General features: G+C 36.6%; 1 protein-coding gene across 3 annotated transcripts in view; it reads right to left on the minus strand.

The window, feature by feature from the left end:
- Positions 1-22,993, minus strand: part of KHDRBS3 (KH RNA binding domain containing, signal transduction associated 3) — a 90,474-nt gene that overhangs the window by 13,572 nt on the left and 53,909 nt on the right. For all 3 annotated transcript variants that reach the window (XR_008839890.1, XR_008839891.1, XM_056485382.1), the window contains exons 6-7: positions 21,024-21,216; positions 9,043-9,125 (exon numbers count right to left, since the gene is read on the minus strand). Coding sequence is in view for 1 of the 3 variants with exons in the window: in XM_056485382.1 (XP_056341357.1) it covers positions 9,043-9,125; positions 21,024-21,216 (276 nt within the window). In the remaining 2 variants the exon portion in view is untranslated. The remainder of the gene's footprint in view (positions 1-9,042; positions 9,126-21,023; positions 21,217-22,993) is intronic.

Genomic DNA, 22,993 nt, shown 5'->3' on the forward strand with positions numbered 1-22,993 from the left:
TTACTCTGGGCAGTGGAAGCAGCAGGAAACAGTGAAGATCTGAGAGGTATCAATCAAAAAATCCTTAGACTATTCACTGCAATACTGGACAGACCTGGGGTATTATTCCAGTTAATTCTTGTTATCCCCCAAGTTCTGCATATGTTGTTGTCAGAGATCCAAAATGATGTCACTTGTCACAGACTGGAGTACAAGACAACACTGCCTCTCACACTGTCCTCAAAAAGTGCACAGGTGGTTTGTCACCATTCCATCATCACAAATACTGCTCCAGAAGATATACATAACACATTCTTATATTTTTAAGGAAGGAACTGAAGGAACAGTACAACTTTCAACACCCTTCTAAAAATTTGGGGCCTTACCAGTTGAAATTGAAGAACATTTGAGAGAAAAGGTATCATCCATCCTGGTTTCATATAATTCAAAAATAACGGAAGTGCCATCAAGGAATACATTTGGTAAAGAAATATTGTGTTTAATTATTTTCAGAGCTGCATAATCATGAGCTTTACCATGTTCAAGATCTTTCCAGTACTTTCCTAACATCCTTTGTACCAGCAGGGTCCAAACTTGGCTCTACAAGTACAGTAAGGCAGGACTCTTCCTCCTAAGGACAATTCATTCCATTTAAGTGCAAAGACTCATTTCCTGGCCTCATGTGAGCTCCACTACTTCTATCCATATGCATGTTACAGGTGCATTACATACAGCACTCATGATAGAATTACACCAAGATAAATGTGGTTATGATGGTTGCTAATACACTTTTTTTCACCATCTATACCTAAACTACACCAAAATTGTTCTTAAAATCACATTTTACCGCCCTCAATATTTCTACTGAAATAAAATGCAAGTACAAACAATTAAGACCATTATAAAGCTTTCCTACAACCATATCCCATTTTTAAGTTGCCCAATTAAGTAGGTATTTCCTTACCAACAAAAAGAAGCGAGATTTTTCTTCCCTTGAAAAGCAAACTGAATACAACAGGGTCCTCAGAGAGAAAACTGCAACTTTCAATTACTGCTAGTAAGCAGCCAAAGTGTGTTGACTGTCAGCAAAACAGTGTCAAATCTTCATCTGCAAAAACATGTTCTGTGACAAAAATATGTTCTGAGCTGATGCAGCCTGATTTCTCATTCAGCTAATAGGCACTGGCTTCCAAGTGTGAGTTTCCAGAGAAGTCCCTTCCTCACCCCACACCAGGGGAAAAAAAAAAAAGTCTTCCCTATATATATCTATCTATATATCATTCTCTAGTATGCAAATGTACATTTCAGATGTCCTTTCTCTACTCTGGAGAGAATATGTTGTCCCTTTTTCTTATCTTGGTATCTCTTAATCAAACTGCTGGAAAGTTAATTACTATGTGAGATGTTTGAGAAGTCCTTTCTAAATGAATAACTTCAATTTGTAAGATTGATTATCTGTGTTCTGTCTCCAAAGCCCATATATCCAGCACCATTTCTACAGCATCCTGCTGATGCCTGGCAACTGGATATGCTCTCTCTTGTTACTCCATCCTCCAAACTTAAAAAACCTTATTTTTAAAACAAATTGTAATTAATTTGAAGCCTTCATATAATAAAGATTTTTTTAAACTATGACTGATTCCATAAGTTACACTAACAGGTCCAATACAGCACATCATGTTTAAAAGATATTCCCTGTTAAAGATTTTTTTTTTTCTCCTTTGGACTTAAAAGATCTACTTTGACCTTTCCTTTCCTCGTGTTTTCACTGTGTAATCAGTCAAGGAAAAAAAATCAAATCCTACCAACTATTAATCCTCTTTAATTGTATTGTAGAATTCAACCATCCAGTTTTAGATGCTGTAAAATCACTAAAGTAAAATTAAACCAATCATGCAAAATTAATACAATTTTATGAAATAATGCATTTTCTTGATTCCTTAATACTTGTAATTTGATGTTACTACTTTCTGTATTACTATAACACCTGCATATTAGTTCTCTCTAGCAGTTTTCTACATTTATTCTCAAATACATTTTTACTTGTTTCCCAAATATGGAGGCAAAGACACAGTTAAATTTAATAACAAAATCACAAAGAAGACCAAATGAATTTTATTGATTATAATTAGTGCAGATGAAGAGTAATCCTAACATTTATTAAATAGTGAAGCCATCTACCAGTATCATTTTCCTGTTTTATGAGTCCACCATGAGATATGATTGTGTTTTTCTATCACTGAATCATCTTAGCCTTATTCCTTTTTACTGAAATTTCAGACCTGATTTCTAGAAATCAATTAAAGAATTAAAATACACTAGATTTACAATTAAAACTGTGCTAATGAGGCAGTTCTGAATAGTTCACCTCCTCACATCTCAACATGTAATCAAAAGGAAAACATCTATCTAAACCTGAAAAATTAGATCTGAAAAACTGCAGTAAATAATCTCAATAATATAAGCACAAAAATTAAACAGGAAACCACATGCCAGGATTTTCATTCAAAAGCTACACTTGCTTATTTATGCTAATGATTTAAGGCTTTATTTTGCTGAATTATAACCTTCAGTACACTCTGGTATATAGCAGGTGTTCATAAACAACAGCAACACAAAATGCCAATCCTTTGCACAATCCTCAGAAATCAAACTCCTGCAGACTGATTTGATTTATAAGTCAAAGCATGAAATACAAACAGCTACAAGCATTAAAATGGAGAGAATTACATCTTGGAAAACTACAGTAGCAGACACTCACTTGCATATAATGCATATTTATACATCCTGGAAATGCATGCTTGCTGACAAACTCAACAATGCAAATTTAAAACACTGAGCATCACAAACAAACTGTTAGCAATTAACTTTCAAATACCAACAGCAACATCTCCATAAGCCAATTTCAAATCCATATGCTCAGCTCTTCATGAAAATCCTCCTTTTAAACAGGAATGTCATCATCTTTTGTATGACTACTAAGCATAGTTTCAAAAAACACCTGAAAATTTGAGCTCGTGGGAAATGAGGAGGGTATTTCCAAGAGCTACATCCTAGGAATCAGCTTCTCTTATAACTAAAGTGCCTCTGGAGTAACATGAAAAGCAGTACTTAGAGATTTGAAGGATTTTAGCAAACCAATTTAGTTGTATTCTTCAGGCATCAGTTGAACAATGGCCACTGCTGGATTTCAAGATATTTTCCTAAGTCCTTTTCAACCCAACATCCAGTTTCTCCATTGTTAGGTAACCACCACAAGATACCAAATACAAAATTCCTCAAACCTTTCACACCACAGGGTTTTTGTGCATAATCTTTCCTATTACAAAGATATTGTCTGTCTTGAATAAGTCACTTTTGAAATAAATGGATAGTGGGAAAAATTTCTTCACTGAAAGGGTGGTCAGGCACTGAAACAGGCTGCCCAAGAGACAGTGAAAATCTTAAATGAAGTGTGGATGTAGCACCTGGGGACATGGTTTGGTGGCAAACATGGTGGTGCTGGGTAGATAATTTTATTTGATCTTGGAGGTCTTTTCCAACCCAAACAATTATATAATTCATAACACCAAGTCTTTAACATGCCTAGGATTTACCATAGCAGCAATTATGTTTTTATGCATTTAAGTAAATGATCCAACAAAGTTGCAGCATGTAATTCTTATTTCCCAACACATCAACAATAACCACAGAATGATTTAGAGGCAACGAATAAACTTAGGTGTACTAAAGAGAATTTGCCAGTTCCCTCAGCTCAGATTTGTCTAACTGTATGGCTCCACGGCTCACAAGAAATTTGCAGCAGGGATTTTGAATTTATCACATTTTGGTATGATTGGAAGTGATAGTAATTATTGTTAGATATGCACAAAGAGCAGCTGAGAAATGCTATTTAAGCCAAAAGCAAAATGGTTGTTGCCAAGAGAAATCTATAGCACTAATTTGTAAATGTGGAAACCACAGAACAATGCAGAAAACTTCAAACAAATCCAGCAATTACTCCAAGTCATAATTTTGCCACTTTTATGCATGTGTTTAGATTAAATTTTGCAACAGAGTGAAGGTGAGACTGCCTCAACTGAAGATCTAAAATACTTTTAAAATTATGCATTATAATTAAACACAAAACTACATTACTACATCAATGACTTATTCTTGTCCCTGACCAGAAACTGGCATGCAGCTACACAGTGTTCCCCTTACAGTTTAGGCTTTTGATCTTTGCTGTAGGCTGAAAAATAAATCTTGAAAAACCCTCCTAGGAAGAGTATCCCACTCTAAATGCTAGCAAACAATCCTGAAGAAGTTCTTTGAAACATCTGAGTGCGTGAAGCAGACGGATGGGGTTTGTCCACAATCTTTCTTGCTCTACAGTAACTGTGTTAGCCATTCTCTCTCAATAGTAAACCTAAAAGCACACAGTAAACCCTCTAATGCTAGTGGAGAGGTAACAAACCCAGCCCCCTTTCTCAGCAACCTTGCCACATAATGAGGATTTCAGCACCAGAGCTCGTTCCCTGGCATGTTAACTCTCTGCAGCATCTGTCACTGCTATGAATGGTTGATCACAAGTACCTCTGCAGCCATCTCAGTGCCATTAAGCAGATGGCAGCGCTAAATCCGAATGATGTACTACATCTCCCTGGTGGACTTTGTTTCCATACACCACCATTATTCTACAATTCCTCAGTGATAAATCTTATGTATTCTAGAGAACATTAAACAGTGAGCTGACAGCGACAATTGATTTATTAGCATCCATTTCCCTTTGCCATATTATTGTCCTCGCAAACACTTGTGCAGATCATCTATGGAGTCACTAAGGGACCAGAAGCACTCTGGCTCAATTTGAAGCCTATTTCAGAGACTTAAAATAACTAGATTTTTTATTCATGCTGAAAATGTTTAAACTACATTTTTAAATGAAGATTCAACTAAATCCTCCTGATTCCTCCACAACACTATTAGGTGAATTTTCATAATAAAATTGGTCTATTAAAGCATCCACTACTTTCTGCAATAAATCCAAGTAAGTAATTACAATACTAGACAGGCTTGGGAAGTCCTTTAAGAGTGAGCTGAGTTGTCTAAGGATGCATACATGCTGGTGACAAGTCTACGTGTGTCTGACACAGGCAAATAGCACCAGGAGTCATGAGTTTGGCTTTCACAGTTACAATTCATATTTTACCATAAGATCCTGAAAAGGATTTTGGCACACAACTGCACATGTGACATTAATGCATATGTATATACGAGAAACTTTATGAAGGAATTGCTGACTACATGACATGCCCTTGACTGCATATCATGTAACCCTAAAGCCTGATTGAGGCACGAAGTGATAGAAGAAGGTATGGCTTTAAACTAAAAGAAGAGAGATTTACATTAACTATTAGGAAGAAATTCGTTACTGTGAGGGTTGTGAGGCACTGGTGGAGGCTGCCTGAAGAATTTGTGCATGATCCATCCCTAGAAGTGTTCAAAACCAGGTTGGATGGAGCTTGGAGCAACCTGGTCTACTGGAAGTTGTTCCTGCCCATGGCAGGGTGTTGGAACTGAATGATGTTTGAGGTCCTTTCCAACCCAAACTGTTCTATGATTCTATGAAACCTTTGCTACCCTCTGATTTTCAGAAATTGCAAAATATTTTTTAAATTTTAGGTTGTTTTGATTTTTTATAACAAGAATAAACAATATAATTGATTAAACATCCCTGTCTATACTGATAAAATTATCTAGCAATCCCTCTGCTAAAAACTATACATGTAATTTAATCTTCTAAAAATCAATTAGGTATCTAGTAAAGCACAGTACAGCTTCAAGGGATATTTTAAGTCTTTTGGATCATAAAAAATAATTCTGTTAAAGGATATCCTGAAGCACTATTTGGGGCTTTGTTGCATGAACACGCAACAGTGGATAATAAAATGTTCTAAAGGAAAACAACATTTTTTTTTATAGGATTACAGGGCATTAAGACAGATGAGAACTCAGAAAACTCTCATGTTTCTCTCCCTATTAGTGCTGTGGCAGGTTTTAACTCATCAGATTGCCAGGCACAAGAAGGATACAGTCTCACACAATGTCAAACAAAATACCATTAAACTTCGAACCACTCACGATTTGGTATCAGCAAGAAGTTAGTACACAGAATGGAATAATTTATTTGCAGAACAAAGTCTCAACTAGTTTAATGCACACAGAAATACACAGTTTCCTATTCTTCACATCTATACATGTCAATCATCCTAATCCAACTCAGATTTGGCCATTTCTGGGAAATACAGTCGAAATGTCCAGATTAAAAGAGCAATAAAGGAGAGTCCCACTGTGTTGTGCTGAAGACTGAATTTGAAAAATGCACTCCTGTGCACCTACAGTAAAAGAAATGCTGCCATGCAACCTCTTAGAGATCTCCAAATTCCTAAAAATATTTTTGATTCTATTGCAAGTTTCTATCTTTAACAGAGGAATCACTAAATAAGGAAATTTTTGAAACTAAAATGAAAATTTTATCTGTTTCTACCATATTACACGTTGTTCACTTGTGAGCATTAAGCCCTGTTCCTGCACTCAAATTTAGTCATATACTAAAAACTACTGCAAGTAATTTGATATGCCAATTCATTTTCAGTTTATTAGCTATTTCTTAGATTTCCTCTTTAATATACAGTATCACTATTATCATAGTATGTCTAGAGATATCAGTATCAGAAGACATACTAGAAATACTATTACTTCAAGATTACAATTTCCAATTTAGAAAATGAAAGACTAAGTTATTTCCACATGCTGGTCACCAAATAATTTATTTTAAACACATCACTGCTCTCCATGTGCAAATGCAGTTTCTTTCCATGTTTTATGAAGGCAAAAAATCAAGAATAAATAAGGCTAAACTATGAAAACAATGCACTATTCTCTAATTTCCTTCATGGTAAGGGCAGTGTAATGCACCTAAATATGATAAGTATCTCATTGTGCTTACAGAATGATATTTTGCAATATGGGCTACTACTTGATATTCAGATTAAAGACAGGAATGCTGGTCTAGGTAGCTCAGATGGCTGTTTATAGTTATTACCTTTTGCCTGCCAATACTATCCTAAAAATCTTTCTGCCAAGCCAGAAAATATGGTAGAAAATGAGTGCTGATATCTTGTGAGAAATGTGCAAGTGAATAATTTCTTGTGTTTTTACCACAGAGTGCTTAATAAAATTAGGGGAAAAAAGTCAAGTAATCACTAGAAGGTAATAAATTTGCTAAAATCTAACAATATATGTATTGTGAAACTACAGGTAAAATACAAAGTAAAGCAATCATTTAATGAAATATCTCCTTCTAGCTAAGCACGTGCACATGTATCTAAGAAAATTATACATATTCTTATGTATTAATCCTTTACAAGAGTAATTCCTTTACATTGAGCAATTTCAATCAAGAGATTTGGTTTTTTTCCTAATTTTAGTTCAAAGGAAGAAAATCTCAGTGAAAACCTTCTTAATGTGGAAAAAAATCAAATCCAAGTAATGTTTAATTTTGGCTCAGGCAAATGACTTTGTAATGAAGTCCAAATGTTTGTGTGCATTACACCCATTTAGCAACAGTACAAGCAAGAAGGCAGAACAGAATTGCTAACATAAAAGTTGAGGACTGTGTTGGCAACTGTCTTTTTGGAAAAAAAAATCCATTACCAGCAACTGTTCTTGAAATGCAACACTCTATAGAGTCTCATATTTTGAAGGTTCTACACTTCAGATTTCTTAATTCATATTTTTATCAAGCTTAGAGTCTATAGGAGCCAAGTATCAGACAAAGGTAATTTCATTATTTCAGTTCACAACAATAATGACACTTGAACTTTCCACTATGCTTTTTCACATTGACTAAGTTGTTGAGCACAGAAAAATATTCATTTACACAACAAAACTGAAGTTGGGTGTGACAAAGCTACAGCAGAGCAGATGCCAGGTGTAAACAGCTTTGTTCTCAACTTTGCTGTGAATAGCTCTGTACTCTTTTAGATAAAGCTGCATATTTAGCAAAAGGTACAAGAAATCTGCCTCAAATACACAATTCAGTTTAATTCACCACAGGGATTTATTAACAGGAACCCTATAACCCTACCTCAGAGGCAGGTCATAGCTTTGCCATAAAATTTCAGGACATTGTCAAAGACATTAAAACATCTACTATTGAGCAAATTATGAATGCTTGGTCTGAGATAAAAAGAATGAAAATAAATTACAACTCAGTAAAAGATTAACAGAAGATCTGTTTCCAGACAGGTACATTGGAAATACCCAGAAGTGGAAATGATCACCCAAGCTGCTAAATTTGTAATGGGATTCTTGCCATGAAGTTCAAACCACATAAAGGAAGTAGTTTGCACTTCACAGCATGATTCCCATTGTTGGGTCACATTGTTATTCATGGAGCTGCCAAATAGTGACTCCTTCAAAGAAGGAAAAATAAAAAAAAAGGATAATAATAAAAAAAAGAAATCAAAGGTGCTTAAAAATACTGCTGAAAATGAAGTGGGAGAATGAAAACAAATGGCAAGAGATTCACAAGGAGTCACATGGAGTTCCACAGAGGAGTAAAACAAACTGACAGGTGTATTTTTCTTACAGTCAAATATGGGCAAAACACTGGAATATAACTGTAAAAGTAGTAAGAAAATTTTATCAGTTCTGTTTCAGATAATTTAATACCTCCTATGAAGTTGTCTTTTTTCTCCTCTCCCCTCCTTACCTACTCCTCCCTCCCATAATGAATCTGAATTAAATTTCCCTGAATTTTCTGAACTTTCAAAAGCTTTGATTTAGAATTTGGCATCACTGGAACTGTTAAAAGTGCTCAGTTCTGTTTCTTTTCAGCCATTCATAAATTTAACTTTTATACTTATGCAATAGTAAAGACAAGTAACATTGGGGTTATTTCCAAAATCATCTCATAAAATTTCTCCTGTTTAAGATGAAATTGAAAAACTCTAAATAAAACTAATTGGCCAACCACAGAATTTCTCAAATCTTGTCACAGTTGATTTGGAGGCTTACCTTTGTGCTTGAGTGCTATAGCTGTTATCATAGGAATCATAGCTTTGCTCATCATAAGCAGCTCCATAGCCATCATCATACTCCTGAAATGACACAAAAGATTCAATATTAACTTCAAGCATACTCCAGAAACAGAGCAGTAGCTTAGTTCTATGTGTGAAAGACAAACTCCTGAAAGGTATGTGTAACATATGTACACCATGAAGTGGCAAAATCTTAATCTTAAGACTACTTCTATCTACAAATATTAGACCATAATTTCTTTAAAGACATTTTAAGCTATTGGCAATGTGCTTCAAAAATATGCTTTTTTTAGTTAACACTGGCTTGTGCAAATAACTGTACAAATGTTTAATGTTTCCATGTTCTTGAGTTTGAGTGAACTACTGATCTTCAAGAAAGCTCAGGAATCAAAACATCTGAATAAATATTGTACAATTGACTTAGGTACATGACTTATTTCCGGACAATAAATTCAATCTTTTATGTAAATTTGGATAGAAAAGAACTTCCCTAGAAATAAGACCAGTAAGAATTATAGTTTTACTACTCTAAATGCTCTTTGAATACACTTCAACTTATAGGAGTTTATCACTGAAGAAGAAACTAGAAGAAAGGATTTCTTACTTCTCTCCACATTATTCGCACTATTTAAGTATACACTGTAACACCCTTTCCAAATCAGTGCTGAATTTGAACAAACTACTAACTCCAGCCATATAGAAGTTCAGAATAAAAAGAAGTGACAGTGATTATGAGTTTTCACAGAGAATGATTAGCTATAGGAATCTGAAGAATTGTCATCAATTTACTGTTTTGTCCAATAATACACCTAGCTGAGCTAAACACAGGAAAAGCAGAAATGGCTCATCCACTGCATTGATTCCTAGGAACTCCTAATATCTAAATCCTGTCTAAATATGCCAAAGATCTCAATGGATTTTTAGGAGTATGTTGCCAGATGAGAATGACCTAATGAGAAAACACTTTGAAGACTGGGGGATCATCCTTCATATACATATGTGTGTGTTTGTGTGTGTGTTTAAATAAAAATGGTGTTTTCTGAATAAGTGTGTTTATCCAGCCCTGGCAATTAAAGGATAAAGCCTCATTAAAGAATATTTTCACTAAAAGGAATGTTTAAGAATCTTTTAGCAATGACAGAAAGAAAACCAACAATCAGTTGGAACGACAAATGATGGACTGTCTAACTCTAGTAGAAAATTTCTCCAATGATGGCAATCTGACAGCTTTCTGTAGCAGAAGCCAGTGACATTCTCAAAGCAACTGATAGAAAATCTAATTTCCTATGAGTTTTTAGCAAGTTTTCCAGTCATTTGGAATTGCTTCTATGGAAAACAGGCAACCTGCCTATCAATAGAGCTTCACCACTGCTAGATCAGTGACCATGACTGTTTCCCAGCAGTGATTAGGAGAAGAGTGTCTGTGAGCATTTGCCAGCACAGTTGAGTGAGTTTATTCATTGGTTTGGAAGAAGAAACTAGGATTCTTTCAACTGTCAGTTGAATGGAGATCCATTAATAAATAGTCACTCTTAAAAGGAAATGCATTTTCTCTTTATGTAATTCTGCCCTGAAACTAAAAATTAAAACAGACTCTTATGATTTTCTTGCCCATCAGATATGGTTTTTTCTTGATAAGCCACAGACTAAACTCCAGCACCAGTGCCTCCTGGCAGTTATTCCAAACAGGCATTTTATTACTTATTGATGCAATACACACACATCTGCTAACAATACAGACCCTGACCAACAGCAGAAGCTGTCTGAGCCAATTTCTTTGCTCTGTTCCAGAACATTTGTATGACATTTGGTCTCCTCTCATAGACTCTACAAGCTGTGAACCAGCCATCCCTAAGAGAGGCTTCCAAACATCAAACTGGGCACCTCCAGCAGTGGCAACAAATGAAAGCAGAGGACTGAAATGAACCTTTTAATGTGTTAGGAAAACTTTGCCCCTAAGGAATGATTAGAGGCCTCTTGAGCAATCAGTCCTCTCATTCACATTTATGTTAACTATTTAACTGAAAAAATGGATCATGAAAGAAAGATGGTAAGAGACTACTTTGAAGTCATGGTTTTTCTATGATTTCTTTAAAACAGAGGAACAAATTAAATGAAGATCCTTCATAAGATGTTCAGCAGAACAAAAGGAAAATTTGGGGGAGGTCCATTCTGTATCAGACTGAACTATTTCTTTTATCAAAGAAAGAAAATTAAAAATTTTCTTCCAGAGAATTTTTGCCCAGGATTCACCACTGTTCATCTCTTCATGTGTTAATAAGTTGACAACTACTGATATTAAGCCTTGCATAATGATATTGTTGATGATGGCTCTTAGAAGTCTTATAAGGAAAGACTTCTGGCTTGTGGTTTATACATGGGACCCATGTCAGAATTAAAATCATCAACCTGAGCTTTTGAGATTACTATAATCTGTCTTAATAGATCAATTATCGTTTATTGATGAATCACAGAATGGTTTGGGTTGGAAGGGACCATAATGATCATCTTGTTCCATCTCCTGTCATGGACAGGGACACATTCCATGTGTCCAGACTAGAGCAGGTTGCTCAGAGTCCCATCCAACCTGACCTTGAATACTTACAAATGGGTCACCCACAACTTCTCTGGGCAGCCTCTGCCAGAGCTTCACCACATTCACAGGAATTTTCCCTAATAATTACAGTTACAAATCTCAAAGTTTACACTAAAACCAAGATAAATATGTGAAACATGCTCCAAAAATAAAATGGGTTTGCTCTTAATAGCTTGTTAAGAAATAATATGTCTTTGCTCTGCACAATTCCTTTGAAGTAGCAATTAGGCATGAGCAGCTGAAGTATGTTTCAGAGCTTTCCCTGAACTAGGTCTGACAGTGTTTGCTCTTAGTCATGCAGTATTTGAAAACTTTCTCTTTCAGAAGGTTACAAATAAGGTCAGCCCAGACAGATTTTTTACATTTTAAATTAAATCCACATAACTTGAGTATTTTCTTTCTGAATCAGACCTCTAGTGGCTTCAGTGAATGTTTTCTTTGACTTTATTAAGTATTTTAGGTGAAATATCCTTGGCCATCTGGCATGTTTCAGTGCTATAAAATACCATACTAACTTAAATGAAAATAACTATCATTTTTACACATATATAATGAAAATGGACAGAACTGAACTTAAAGCACAGAAAGCCTGTACTAAAGTACATCTTTGTACTAAGTACATTCTACTAAGCCCAAGCACTGCTATACAGATTTCTTTCTATGTAATAACAAAAGAATTATACCTTCATAAGAACCTTCTCATTACATTTTTCCTGCTGATTTTTGGGCATCTTTCAGGTACTTTTAAAAGCATTCACTTTTATATTTAAAGCCGTTATTCTTCTTCACATGGATGACCGTGTCTGTATTCCTTCCACCTACTAAATGCAATACAATGGACTTCCCTCTCTATTCATACTATGTGTCTATGAATAGCTTTTCCTAAATCAGATATCAAAAAGTTTACTGGAGAACCCATAGTACATCTCCCACTTCAAAACCCAAAAGCCCACACCACATCATGTCTTCATTCCATGAACAGAAGCCTTTTTTTTGTTATTCATTATTCTACTTTTCAGGATAACCTAGAAAACTTAACTCTTCTCAGACTAGTCTGATCAAAAGACAACAAATGTGCTGAACAGTCTGGGCTTACAACAGAAATGGGGGGAAAAAAGACCTTAAAATGCTGAAGTCCTTTTAAACTACAAGTATTTATCACCCAACATTTGAAGTATCCACCAGGAAGGTATCAAGTGCAACTGTCTTGACTTCAGGCTTAAGAATCTTCCCCCAAAGTAACAGAAAAACTGGTGTTACAACACAGATCATCCAAAAAGAATATGAAATTACTCTGTAAATTCTCAAAGCTTATTAATAAAGTCCTTTATTAAGCCAACCTATAAGTGTTTCTACTTAAAAAGAGCTGCTGCCTGCAGTGGTCTCAATGATGGTGCCCACAGGTGAAATAAATCCAAAGAAAAGTACTGGTAGCTGTAATTGCTCTGTGTAAAGTACAGACATTTTTCATTAATAGAATTAAAGGCAGTGTGTAAACATGCACTCTTTGAATATATTAAGGTACTATCATGGGTCAAAAAATGATAAAAGCAATCTTTGCCAAAATCTCTGCATTCCCCAAAACATTATAAATCATGCTAAGCCTTGCTCATCAGTGCTTTTTAATTACAGCAGGAGTCTGAACAAACCCTTGCAAGAGGAGAACAGGAAATGGTGGTTTTAAATTGTAATCTGCTGGCAGTGACAATGACAGACTACTGTTTGGACCCTCTTTAAGGAAAATGAACAATGTTTCAAAGAGAAACACTGAGAAACAGGAAGGAAGAAGAGGGTAAAAGTGGCCTTTAACAAAAAAGGCCATTTGCAGAACTGGGAAAAAGATAATGAAATCAATAAAAAATCAATTTTCCAGCTGTTCCCATCTAAGGAAATCCATCCAAGGAAAAAAATAAGGCCGTTACCATTACAGCTAAAATGTTTTCTTTTTACAGTTTCTTTTCCTCATCATTCTCTAAAATACACCACTGCTTTATCCCAGAACACTGGAGGAACATATTCCTTTTAGATAAAAACTATAAAATAAAAAAAAAAAGTTTGTGTGGAGATTAACTTGAAGGAGAAAACACAAAACATCATCAGTGCAGTGCAATGAACTTCTTTTGGCAAATTAGAAATATAAAAGGAAGGAACAGCTATTTTGTTACGTGGGAATAACATCCCCCCTCATTTAATCAACAGGGAATATGGGGCAATCAAAACAAATATGGGTAGCTACAACCATCTGAAGTCTGAGTGCCACCATCAAGGACATTAGCAGCAAACATGCACAGACTGTAAGCTCTTATTTTGGAGATTTTCATCTGTTTCCATCCAGAAGGAGCCTAGTGCATATCCAACCAGAACCAATAAGGTTTTCCTAGAATGAGAGATGTAGGAGTGGATTGTTTTTTCATGCACCTGAAAAAAAAAACCCTGAGGAGTTGCTAATGAATATAGACAGCAACATTTAAACCAAATTACTATCAGACCAAAACAAGTCTGGTTTTCTATACACAACAGCAGGGAGCAGTGCCAGAATCAGGAGGACTCATTCAATAATACCAAGTTTCAGATAAGCAGCTTAAACTAAAATACTTGGAAGACAATTTTATGGGAACTTTATAGGTAAACACTGATTTAGGCAGGGGGAAAATCTGTTCAGCCTTTTCTCCAAAACACTCCACTTTTTCCACAGCCAAAGTCACCTCAGCTTCTGGACAAATAAAAACATTTTGCATTCTCTCTCCATCTCATCCTGAAAAACCCACAGAAGATAGAAGATTTAAAATTCAACAAATCAGTGAATTGAAGTGCTTAAAATATGAAACCTTTCTTTTCCCTCCACATTTATTTCTTCTTGCCTGTCCTATTTACTATGAAAAAGAACACTGTGTCAGGAAGAAAAAGCCAAGGAATAACGTTTGCATATTATGACCTTGCTTTCCAATAGTCTTACACCAATTCCCCTGAATTTAAGAACAGGGATAGCACTTCTAAAAAGCCAGAAGTTGGTGAGTAAACTGCTTAAAAAATGGCACAATACCTAAATGGAAACCACAACATTATCCACAAAGGGGAAAACAGGGAGAGCATGGACAAAAGATAATTTCTCTAGTTCTTAGAGACTGATGCTAATTCAAGCCCTTTTCCAGGAACCCAAACAAAAAGCTTCACATTCAAAACAACAAAGCAAATAAACTCACTGATTTAAAATGCTGCATGTCATTAGGAAGCTATCAACATTCACAAGACCAAGGTAAATTAAAACTTGGTGTAAATCTTGCAAAGTGACACAAATTATACTTGAACTCCATTCAAGAATTTAAATTCTTTTCAAAGTCTTATGTCATCTGGACTAGCCCTTACTTTCACTAATATTTTGCTACCTCAACTTCAAGAAGCCTTCATTTGTAACAAATTAAAAAAAAAAAAAAAAAAAAAAAAAGGGGGGGGGGGTTTATATAGGATACAGAAATTTTTCTCTTTTTTTCCTACAGCTCTTACCTTCTTCAACCCCAAACAGCAAGTGAATGTTAATGAGAAAACTCTACTTTAAAAACAGTTCACCATGCAAAAATCAGCAGTGTATTAATAGCTCCAAGAAATTGCTTCCACATTAATCCTAATTTTCAGTTTTTCAAAATCTAAATTAATTATGATCTCAATAGGGAGACAAGGAATTCAAACTTAAGGCCGGAGATTAAATCAGAATTCGCACTGGCTTTCCAAGGAAGTGAACTAAATAACAGGCTATAGTTTTTCAATGGAATAGGGGTTTTTTCCCCCTGTAAATAGTAAGACTGCAATCATTCTTTTCTCTAATGGATACTTACATCCATATTTTGTAATAATCACTGGATCATGAAATTAATTTCTTAGCCTTCCAGACAAATATTTGTGACTCACCTTTCCCTTAGGCTGACCAAATTTGCAGGATTTCCTGCAAAACCAAAAGGACAGAAAGCACTGTGTATGCTGGGATAGTATCCTGGTGGTCAGCACATCATCTCCAGGGATAACCAAGGGAACATGAAAACCTGTAACAGGAACTTAAACCACAAACCTTCCCCTACCAGAAAAATACTGAGACAGAGTAACACACCATCTGCCCATTATTTTGGGCAAGATCTTGTTAGAGAGCAGGTTATGGTCATGTTTTGGGTCCTCCTCATTTCTCATGGAAAGCAGGACAAGCATAGTCTCATAGTATTGTAATATCTGTAATACACATGTACTTCACAGTACACATACAGTGCTAATTTCAGTCTCACAATACAGAGTTAGTGCGAGAACTACAATCTTGAATCTGAAGTCTGCTTTGTTCATCAGTTAAAGCAATGTATTTCTGGAAATATCTACAAATGAATGCTTCAGGAACTATAAAGCTTAAAAACATCTCTAACTTTTATGGCTTTGCAGAAAGAAGAAATAACTAAATGTAGATTTTAAGGAGTAGGTTTTGAAGTTTCTTGTTATCAGTAACTTTTTTTTGCATCCAACTGTTCTGTACATACTTCTGAGTGGCCTGTATCTATATCCAAGTTAAAATAATCTTGAAAACCAATTGGAAGCATTTCACAATGACCTTTTTCAAATTACAATTTACTAAACATTAGAAAGGCTCCCTTGGAATCTTACTGGTAGACATTCCATCAGCTCCATTTCTTAATACACAAAGCAATGTCATTGAAGCATTAGCTGCTAGAAATTATACATGTGGTCAGTGCATCAGAAAACTCTGCCCCTGTACTGACACTTGTCTGAACATCAGAAGACATCAATAAAATGCTCAAAACCAGAAAAAAAGCTCTGCCACAAACCTTCCCCAGAACAGGGAGAAACATTTAGATCTGACTGTCTTCCAAAGTAGTGTTGAAGCAAGTCTTGGCCACAACATGCTAGACTGATGAGCTGTTTTTTTTTAGTGTAGACATTACACACTGCCAGAGCAATAGGTTTTAAATCCATGTTTGAAGTTCTTAATGCCTAAAAATCTGATTATGAACACAGATAAAACTCACTTTGCATTTAACACAACTTAGCAGCCAAAAGAGGACTTGACACAGGATCATCACAAATATATTCATGCAGTACAGAAGTGAAAGACTGGCAGAATATTTGCAAAATATTTGCCTTTGTAAAATGAAAACAGTATCAAATAAAAATCTACTCTTTAATAAGCTTCAGTCCCACTGCTGTGTTGCTAATTTGGAAAAAAGCCTCAGAGGTTGGAAGCTGCTAAGAAGACGACAGCAGGACGAGGCCAAGAGCAGCAATGTTATGAGACAGTAACTGAGACTGAGCAGTTCTGTTCTAACCTATGTTTGACTCAACATATGCTAAGGAATTGACCTTACACTGTTACTAACTTCCTGCTTATTGGAAAATTGTGGAAAAGCTTGAAATTTTCAGCTGGTAGTTAAATATGGTTTCTATTTCTTATCTTAGTGGAATAAGTTGTCAGCTTAAAAATCCATTAAAATATTTTTATCTATTACACAGTATAGTTCAGTGAGTAGAGAAAAATTCACATTTAATTAAGAGAAAAATGTTCCTGAAACCATCTGTAAGTGCTTCAACAAATATAGTATCCACCTAGTATGGTTTTCCTCTTCCAGTTATTACAAAAATAATGTAATGGCCATGCTTCACACGTCACAACATGCTTTCTCCTGACCTGAGCAGTTGAGGAAAGAAAAAAGAGAGTCCTGTTAGTCTTCAGAGCAAGTTTATCACAGCAATCAGAGCAGTGAGGTCAGGATAGCAATTATAAAGCTGGCTGGCTGTAGAGGCTGGAATTTTTCCTATCTGAGCTGATGCTGCAGCTGTAAAGGAGTCAGTCTTCAGAGAAAATGATAAGGAACTGTCATTTAGTGGCTTCCAGAGCTTCATCATGGTACTAACAGTGTGGTGGGGTCTCAGGAGGAATGAGTCCTGTGGCTGAAACTCCTATGTGAGTAATACTGGCAAGAGTGGAGTGGGAAAACTACTTATTCTGAACTGGAAAGGTGTGCAAATATTGCTGCTAGTCCCCTGTGCTGTGTGACTCCTGCAGAGAAAGCCAAAGCATCCAAAGGTCACCAATACAAAGATCCCAGAAAAATGACAGAAGACAGAGGCAGCTCACTCTGAGTAGAGTGTTCTGTAATGGGCAAGGTTCTGGAACACTTCCCTGTGGGCTGTAAACACAGGACAGCAATGTTCAGTTTTCTTGATCTAGAGCTCACAGTAAAATGCATTTCAAATTAATGACTTTTTGCCTGTGATATTTTTCCCATGTGAAATACTGCCTCCAGAAGTAACCCTTCCAATTTTTCAGAACAAAACAGGCATTCCTCTCCACATTTTGATGATAACTTAAAAAAAAACAAAACAGCTACTTAATCAAGAAGAGGAAGGAGAGATATCAGGAAAGCAGGAGGCAGAATTGAGTTAGTCATAGATGTTAAAAATTCATTGGTTCCAGGGACTACATATAGTTAGCAAAGGGAGTGAAGGAAAAGGGAAGCTGTTTGTAATTCATTGTCTGTAACAAGGTAGATTTAATAGCACTCAACAGAGGAAATGGGCAAGGACTTGACATACTGAAAGCCCTAAATCACTTTTGAGATATTCACAGTTACAGGAGTGAGTGGTTCAAAGCTTCCATCCACACACAGTTTGCTTCTCCTGGACTTGCAAAGTTTCACATTAGTTTCATGAGTACAAAGCAAAGGCTTTTTAGCCTAAGGGAATGAAAAGCTTCATGAATCCTCAGGACTTTCCAATCCTCAATGGAAAGTCTTCTTTCGGTGGGTTGACCCTGACTGGACACCAGGTGCCCACCAAAGCCACTCTGTCACTCTGCTCCTCATGTGGACAGGGGAGAGAAACCACAGCAAAAGGCTTGAGAGCAGAGAGAGAACACTCACCAGTTACTGTCACAGGCAAAACAGACCCAGCTGGGGGATATTAGCTCATTACCAATGAAATCAAAGTAGGATGATGAGAAATAAAAACTCAATTTAGCAACATCTTCCCCTGCATTCTTCCCTTCTTTCCCAACCTTCTTTTCAACCTCAATCCAAAATTCTCTACTTGTTCCCTCACAGCAATGCAGGGGGTGGGAATGGGGGTTGTGGTGAGTTCACCGCACTTTGTTTCTTCTCATTGCTCCCCAGGGACAGGACACCTCCCACTCTTCACCTGATCCAGCAGCAGATCCTTCCCACAGGGACAGTCCAACACCAACTTCTCCAATGTGACCCCTTCCCTTGGGTTGCAATGAACTGTTCTGCTGAAGGCCCCTTCCATGTGGGGCTTTTTCCCCCTCTTTTTCTTAAAGACACATGCCAGAGCCAATACCACTGCTGCTGCTGGGCTTGGGTTTGGCCAGCAGCAGGACCACCTTGGAGCTGGCTGGCACTGGCTCTGCAGGACATGGGGCAAGCCTCCAGAAGTGTCTCACAGAGGCCACCCCTGCACCTCTCTGCTACCAAAACCTGGCCACAAAACCCCAATACACTTCTAAAGGTTTCTCTGTAACCTCTCTGGATATCTCAGTATCCAAAGCTTTGATGGTGCCTAAAAAGCTTATGGTACACCCCAGTCTTTCTGATGTTCTCATTCCACAACACTTCCCAAACAACAAGACCTTATTCTGCTCAGGTTGGCAAAATAATACCTTAGTATTAGATATAACTAAACAGGAATTAGTAAAGAAGGTGCAGAAATACTACTAATGACTCCTACCATGCTCCCTTGACCTGTAAAGGATATAGTTAAGGCACTTAGATAATGTACTGCAAATGGACAGGTTAAAAAATACCCAGCATCCAATTTAACACTGAACATGCAATGCACCAATGGTTTATGTCCCTGCTAAATGTTCTTCCAAAGAAAAAAAGACCACCTAGGACTGCTTTATCAACTACAGCTGTAACAGCTTTCAACTACATCTGTATCTAACTCAGCTAAGGTATCTTTTTTGAAAGATAAGTGATCCAGTTCTAAAGAAAATTCTTTTTATAAGTTATTTAGCACAGCACTATTATTCTGTACAGTGCTATTTTCTAATTATTCTCCCAGAAGTGAAGCATACTTCAGGATACTGATGCAAACAGCTGTTACTTCCACAGCACTTCTATAGACACGTGCTATAAATAGCAGATTATATATAAATATGAAGTTACTCAAAGAGGTTTATATTATATATCTCTCTATGTGTTCTAGAATGTATGTCCTGGAAACAGACTGTTCAATGAGGACTGATTCTTTTGAAAGCATTGTGAGAGAACCACGTATCTGCAGTACCCACTTTGACTAGTCAAGTATAGCCAGGGGAAATTTAGGCATGTTGTTAAAGTGCTCTTCCTCAAAATTAACGAACTATCTTAACTTCTTCTGAATTATTCAGTTATATGCATAAACGTTTACATTAACAACATTAAACTTCTTCCATAATAAAGCTACAAGTGTTATATAGAAAACTGGGTTTCTGCCAAAAGGAAAAGGCCTGGTATTTGATTTAGATGGCTTTGGTGGAGATCTCTGGAGGAAGAGAGGCAAAGGTAGGGGAGGGAAAAGGTTTAGAGAAAAGCAAAAAATATCTAAATAGCAACACCACTTTCAGGAATGCAGAGTCTCCTTTTTTGCTAATCTAAACAACAAAGTCCAGACACACTTGGCTGTAAAGAGCATATATAAAGCATTAAAAGCATTGTCCTTGAACGTATTTTTTTTCTATAAGACTAAATTCATTTTTATCACTAAAGTTTCAATGATCTTTTTTCTCTATCTTACTGCTCTCTAAGTTCAATTTAAATTTTCCCTAACAATTCATAACCACATAATTTTGTCATATACAACATAAAAAGTATTTTGACATGATTATAATGTTTAATACAATAAAATCAAGATGAATATGTATGGCTTATTGAGATACACTGTGCATTGTTAAAATTTTAGGATTAGTTCTGAAGGTTTCATAAAAATATTTTACATGTCTAATCATTAAACAACTATATGACCACAAAGATAGGCTTGGGAAGGAAGATTAGAATATTATTCTGTTTTAGTTGAGAATTAAAAGTCTACAACATTGTGATTTTTCAGATTCTTTTGGAAAGCAGAAACCATTTAAGAGGTACATAACTATTTTGTGAAATGCACTGTAAATGTCTTTATGGTGGTGTATACATACAAACAGGTTTTTAAAAATGAAACAGTTCAAGTCAGAAATGGAAAAGAGAGATGACCACATTTGTCAGAGAAGTTGGGTGCAGATGTTAGCTAGGTGCTAATGACAGACTGTCCAGCGCTCTGGAGGGATGTGACCTGTCCAGCATGACTCGCCCAGCACAGCACAGCCCAGCCCCACTTACATACTCCCCGTAGGTGTCCTGGGCGGGCGGCGGCGGCAGGGGCCGGTACCCTGCCGGGGGAGGAACTCCTCGTGCTCTGGGGGCCAGCAGTCCCCGGCTCCGGCTCACTGGTCCTCGGCTGGGAGGGACTCCCCGCGGGGCTGGTGCCCCTCTGGGCACTCCTGCTGGTGGTGGAGGCACTCCCCCACGGCCCCTGCGAACACAGCATCACTCACCATTAAACACCATCCCCACACCGCCCTTCCAACGCCCCCCTCCCACACTTCATGACAGTTTTGCTTTGCTACAGCCAGAAAAAGTCTAGAAGAGATTTAGAGTTTGTCATTTCTCTGCAGGCTTAAATCTGATTATGCGTTATGCAAAAAAATGCTGGAAGATACAAACTAGACATGGGATTCAGTGACGAGCCTTGCACTGACTTGAGTCATTCTCACACATTCAGACACACCCAAAACAATCTGCTGGAATCAGTCAACTTCACTGGAATTTGACTTCTAGTATGTGAAATCAAAAGCACAGAATAACAGCTTCATTTGAAGTTGTCAGGCTACATCATACTCAAACCCTGCACAGTTGCCACTCCCTTCTGATCCCATGAAAGCTTCTGAACACAAAAATCACACTGGGTGTAAGATACTGAGTGGGTCACAAGAAATACATTTTCTTCTGCTTCTGAAGAGATTTCCATCTGTTTCAGGAAACATCCATATGTAGTAAAACGTGCAGGGTGATTATAGGATAACCTGATGTCCTACATATATTTAAGAACACTAAATGGCAGTATATTTGGTCTAAAAATTCTGAAAGGATGACAAGCACTGACTTGCATTCCATTACTTTGGACATGTAACATATGGATGAAAAAGACGAGACTTCAGTGGAACCAGTTTTCAAAAACCATCTGATCCATTTAGAAGTGCCTTTTCCTCCTGCCTCTCTGCAGTAAAGGGAGAGACTTAGAGGTACAATCTGTGAGAAATTTGCATCATTTAGTCTCTTTTAAACAGACTAAAATACTGTTAATAGACATCTCCTTTTTAAGGAGATCATTTCAACCCATGAACTATAACAGAGTCTGAATGACTGCTGCTGGCAAATGGAATTGTTCCAAAGAAGTCAGACCCTTATCATACACTCTAACAGATACATAGAAGGAAACAAGGCACAAGGTCTACCCTATCTTTCTACTGACCAAACCATTATCTAATTAATCTCAAGAACAGTAATTGTGTAGAAATGTCCTGATTTCAGTAGAAATTTCCAACTTGAACAGTATTATAAAGATCCAGATTTGGCCTTATGATTTCTTATCCCCTTTCATACAAGTCATATAATTTCACATCAATAAGTGAATCAGAAAACAAGGCAGTCATTCTACCACAAGTAAGTAGTATTTCAAAAACTGCATCACTGAATGAGGAATGCAAAAAAATGTAATGATACAACCAGGATAGATTTTATTAATTTTAATTACTGATCAAAACATAGTCACAAAGTATTTCAAATGAGCCTAGAGAATATGTGATTTAAAGCTGTGCTTATTACTTGGTTTTGGCTAATCTGTAGAATGCCTCCTCAGGACAGGGTACCAGTGGCTTATTTGACTTCATAGTAGTGGGGGCAGGGATGAGCAGTGAAGTTCCCAGACACAGCCTGCTCAAGTAATATAAAGAAATAGCAAATGTGTTGCTTTCCAAGAGAAGCCAGAGAAAGGGAAATGAACCTAGAGGAATAGACTACAGTCAATACCAAGTCAAAAAAAAAAAAAAAAAAAAAAAAAGACAGAGGTCAGTAAAAAGATTCAAGAATCACTAGGCATAACCATGACAGCATCCTTCAGGCAATATGCAAGTGAAAGCAGGAAATGGGATATGCTGAAAAACATAGAAGAACATTTAAGGGAAGAAAAAAGGTAGTTTTTCAAGCTAGTATTGATTTATTTTTGAGAAGTAATTAGAAAATCAGATCCA

Source organism: Oenanthe melanoleuca, chromosome 2, assembly GCF_029582105.1.
Source record: "Oenanthe melanoleuca isolate GR-GAL-2019-014 chromosome 2, OMel1.0, whole genome shotgun sequence".
NCBI lineage: Eukaryota > Metazoa > Chordata > Aves > Passeriformes > Muscicapidae > Oenanthe > Oenanthe melanoleuca.